The 4,388-nt window shown below is 42.3% G+C and overlaps 1 protein-coding gene across 1 annotated transcript; it reads right to left on the reverse strand.

Moving 5' to 3' along the window:
• Positions 1–293: 293 nt before the first annotated feature.
• LOC104951292 (forkhead box protein K2-like) lies at positions 294–2,468 on the reverse strand. The gene is made up of 4 exons (XM_010777925.1): positions 1,874–2,468; positions 974–1,168; positions 737–878; positions 294–467 (listed from the first exon to the last, which is right to left on the reverse strand). Exons 1-4 carry the CDS (start codon positions 2,164–2,166, stop codon positions 294–296), a joined length of 804 nt encoding a protein of 267 aa, XP_010776227.1. The 5' UTR covers positions 2,167–2,468.
• Between the last annotated feature and the right edge of the window lie 1,920 nt (positions 2,469–4,388).

The following is a 4,388-nucleotide window of genomic DNA, read 5'->3' on the forward strand; positions in this document are numbered from 1 at the left end:
TTCTTCTGTGTCTTCTGTGTCGAAACTAGCATTGGGATCCATGTTTATTAATACGTTACACCGGCCGCTCTCCCCCTTGTTTCCCCCATGTTACGTCACACGCGGGAGGTCAAGTGCCGAGGTTTTTTTATGCGGAAGTGAACATTTCTTACAAAAACGACGCCAGATGTCACTGTAGTGTATATTTCTGTATATTTTTTTGAAAATCTAGTGTATTCATCATTTTCCTACACATTTATTCACAGGTGTCTTTAACCTGGAAGTTGCTCTTTAAAGAAAGGAACATTACGACCTTAGACATGCAGAGTGAAGAGTCTGACCTGCCAGCCTTTATCAGCTGTTCTGTAGTAGGGGTAGTTCTTGGTGATGTGGGTGTATATTCCATTCAGAGTCAGCTGTTTATCTGCGGCCATAGTGATAGCTTGGACTATCAGCTGTGCATACGAATATGGAGGTTTGGAGTCGTCCTGTGGAAAATTAAAGAAAGTTTTGCATCATGTGCTGGTAGGGGGAGATGTGATTGGTTAATGTAAGGTCAGCCAGGTTCCTGTTAGACCAAAACACAAACACAGAATCAGTCCACTGTCCTCTACTCCAAAGTCTGTGTTGTTGTGAGCATTTTTATTGAGTAACCAGGCATTCTGTCCCGCAGCCCCTTTCGTAAAAAAAAATATATATCCCCTAAAATATATTTGAAAATGAAGCAGACACACTAAGAGTTTCCTCGCCCTCTCACCTTTGGGCTGTCTCCACCGGAGGCCTCCTTGTCATTTTCTGATTGGGAGTTGTCGCCTATCAAGTCCGAGGCCAGAACACGGCTCGGCCTGTAGCTGGAGAAGCCCGCTCCCCGTGGACTTGATGGACAGGAGTTTGCCGCACTGAGAAATCAAATAAAAAACATTTAGTATATGATATTGTTGTAAACTTCTACGTGCTCTGAGCATTGCACAGAAGAGAAACAGAGGTCTCCCACCTGAGGGTGCCCGTTGGGGAAGGCTGGGGGCTTATGAGGTGGGCAATGTTGTCAGGAATGTTGATGGTCAGTGGGGAGATTTGGGGTTGGATAGGTTTAACTGGTGATTCTGGCACGTTCCTGGGCTCCTTCCTTTCATTGGATAGGACTGTGAACGTGATCTTTATAGTTGTGCTGGGAAACCGGAAACAACACCTGGGAACCAAAGAAAAGCACAAACAAAGAACATCAAGTGTGTGATTAATGTCCAGACAATTTCCATTTAAATTACTATTGATATTTGTCCAAATTTGAACATCAGAAAGGCAATGTTTATCACAGTGCCAATGAGCCAATTGGACAACTTCCTGCCTGGCAACAAGCAGGCCGAGGAGGTCTACCGAGACCCAGACTCAGTCTAAATATGGACCAGAAATTACCACTATGGTGTAGGATGGCGACAACATTGCCATATCATACCAAAATACATATGAAGATAAAATGTGAAATTAGTTACCAGAAGTACAACAGTGTAGGGGGGGCTTTTGGGGTAAACACAGACACACATGAGGCCATGCTGATACCGATGCACTCTGCTAACACACAAACATGATGTTCTATCACTCTGTAATCAAACATCCCCACTACTCTGTGTGTGGGTAACTCATGTTCCACCAAGATGCATGCATCAGTTTAACTAGCATTATGTTGCTGCCATGTTTGTAAACTCTCGACATAAGGACCATGAATCAGGTTTAGGTTATCTGGGAGATCCGGCATGGAGCTGTGTGTCCATCCAGCAGCACGCACTCTCCACACAGCACGTGCACCACGCTGCAACACAACAACAACATCAACAACAACACACGAGCCGCTGACCCGCAGATTTGTGCCGTGAAGCAACCCAGCCTGGGATCTTACATTCGGGGGAGCTGGAGAGGAGGCGCCCCTCTCCTTTGGAACACCCCATCAACAAACACCCCGTTTTTCCCGAGGCACCGCAGATAGAACTCCCCCGTGCCGGTGCCGTCTTCTCCCGCGGTGAATATCTCGATGTGCCGCCGGGAGATGAAGCTGGAGTGTCCCATGCTGACGTCCACCGAACCCTGCGAAGAGTTCCGGCCGATGGTCACCGACCTTTTCTTCATCAGATACTCGAATTCTCGGCCCTCCAGTCGGGCTACAGACCCCGACATCCCGCTAACCACCGCCATCTTCAGAGCCGGGGGGGAATTTAATGTTTTTTTTTGGTTTTGTGAAAAGGGGGGGGGGGGTCCAATTTTACACCGTGGAGAATTTGGCTAAGAACATGCCAGACCCGGGACACAGCGGCTCAGACCCACCACCGGGAAGAAGAGGAAAAGAGAGCGGCGTCGACCAATCAAACTGGCCAAACGGACGGAAGTACTGCGAAAGACAACCAATGGGAAGTCGACATGATCAGGCAGATGTGCGGTGTACCAATGACAACAATAATAAAGAATAACCGGAGAACGTAAGCTCGGTTGCACTGCAGGCTGACACGCAGACGGTGGATGGGCAAAAAGTGGAGCAGTAATTTCATTGTTTCAAACCAATTTGTTTTCTGCTCTGCTTATCTCCCCCTTATTTCTGAACTGACATATCTTAGTTGATCTTGATTTTTTATTATTCTATCCAAACTTCTATGTATTCTTGTAAAATCCACGAGCATTTATCAATAATAATTCATTCCAAGAGAGAGGTTGATGATTTGAATTACTTTACCTCCATTGTCGAACAAGCTGGGAACACAACAGTGATATATATCATTAAGTTGATAAGGCACTTTACTATTTACACATCTAGCCTCATATGCTTTTATTTGCATTTATGTTGAATGTGAGTAAAAATTTTTTTTCTTGTAGCTACTTTTCTGCTCTCAAGTTCGAAATATCTGACTCTTTAGCTTCTAAATCCTACACTACGTTCATGGTTTTGTGGAATTGGCCTTTGGTGCTGATCCAGGAGTGTATGTACGTTTTTTACTGAAAAATGTTTCAAAATGTATGCATGTTCATCTCAGTGCTCATCAAAGCTTCCATTGGAGAAAGGTAAAGCATGTTTTAAATAGTGCTACAGTGTTATACTCTGCTTGGGATGATAGGCATAGTTCTTACTGACAGGAAGCTGACAGGCCCCTCTGGTGTCTTAAAATCCACTGCAGATTATATAGATATATTCCAAAAACTTTCTGAGAGGCAAAGTTATGTGAAGGGGACACATTGAAGGAAATAATCCTTTATATACAGTAAGATACAATTATAAGTAAAAGTAAGCCAAAATATGTCCCAGTTACCCAGTTGAAGCTTTTTTTGGTTTTACTAGTTGACTAGTTTTTCACATTATCTTTCAACTATTTAATTAAATGTTCACTAATTAAAGAGGTACCTAGTTTAGAAGTGAGGCTAAAATTGTCTTCTAGTTAAACAAATACAATTCATTAAATTCTCCAGGTCACACTATTTTAAATATCTTAGGTCATATGTAGTTAACCAGTAATGTCGATGAAGTTTTAACTAGTTACCTATTGATCATATTTGCCTTAGCTACTTGATGGTGTATTACACACTGTCAGGGGCGCCGCCAGGAATTATGGGCCCCATGAAAAGATAATCACATTGGTTACTTAAACATCTTTTTCTTAATGTTCTAAAATAGTTTGGGCCCCTGTCAGTCACGGGCCCTTAGAATCGTCCTAACTTTTCACCCCCTTACGGCGCCCTTGCACACTGTACAGCTGATGGTGTATTACATACTGTACATCTGATGGTGTATTACTTACTGTACATCTGATGGTGTATTACACACTGTACTGTACATCTGATGGTGTATTACATACTGTGCATATGATGGTGTATTACATAATTTACATCTGATGGTGTATTACACACTGTACTATACATCTGATGGTGTATTACATACTGTACATCTGATGGTGTATTACATACTGTACATCTGATGGTGTATTACACACTGTACTGTACATATGATGGTGTATTACATACTGTACATCTGATGGTGTATTACACACTGTACATGTGAGGGTGTATTACACACTGTACTGTACATATGATGGTGTATTACATACTGTACATCTGATGGTGTATTACACACTGTACTGTACATCTGATGGTGTATTACATACTGTACATCTGATGGTGTATTACATACTGTACATCTGATGGTGTATTACACACTGTACTGTACATATGATGGTGTATTACATACTGTACATCTGATGGTGTATTACACACTGTACTGTACATCTGATGGTGTATTATATACTGTACATATGATGGTGTATTACATACTTTACATCTGATGGTATATTACACACTGTACTGTACATCTGATGGTGTATTACACACTGTACATCTGATGGTGTATTACACACTGTACTGTACATATGATGGTG

The sequence above is a fragment of the Notothenia coriiceps genome, unplaced genomic scaffold (assembly GCF_000735185.1).
Source record: "Notothenia coriiceps isolate Sejong01 unplaced genomic scaffold, NC01 NC01_scaffold00018877, whole genome shotgun sequence".
In the NCBI taxonomy this organism is placed as follows: Eukaryota; Metazoa; Chordata; class Actinopteri; order Perciformes; family Nototheniidae; genus Notothenia; species Notothenia coriiceps.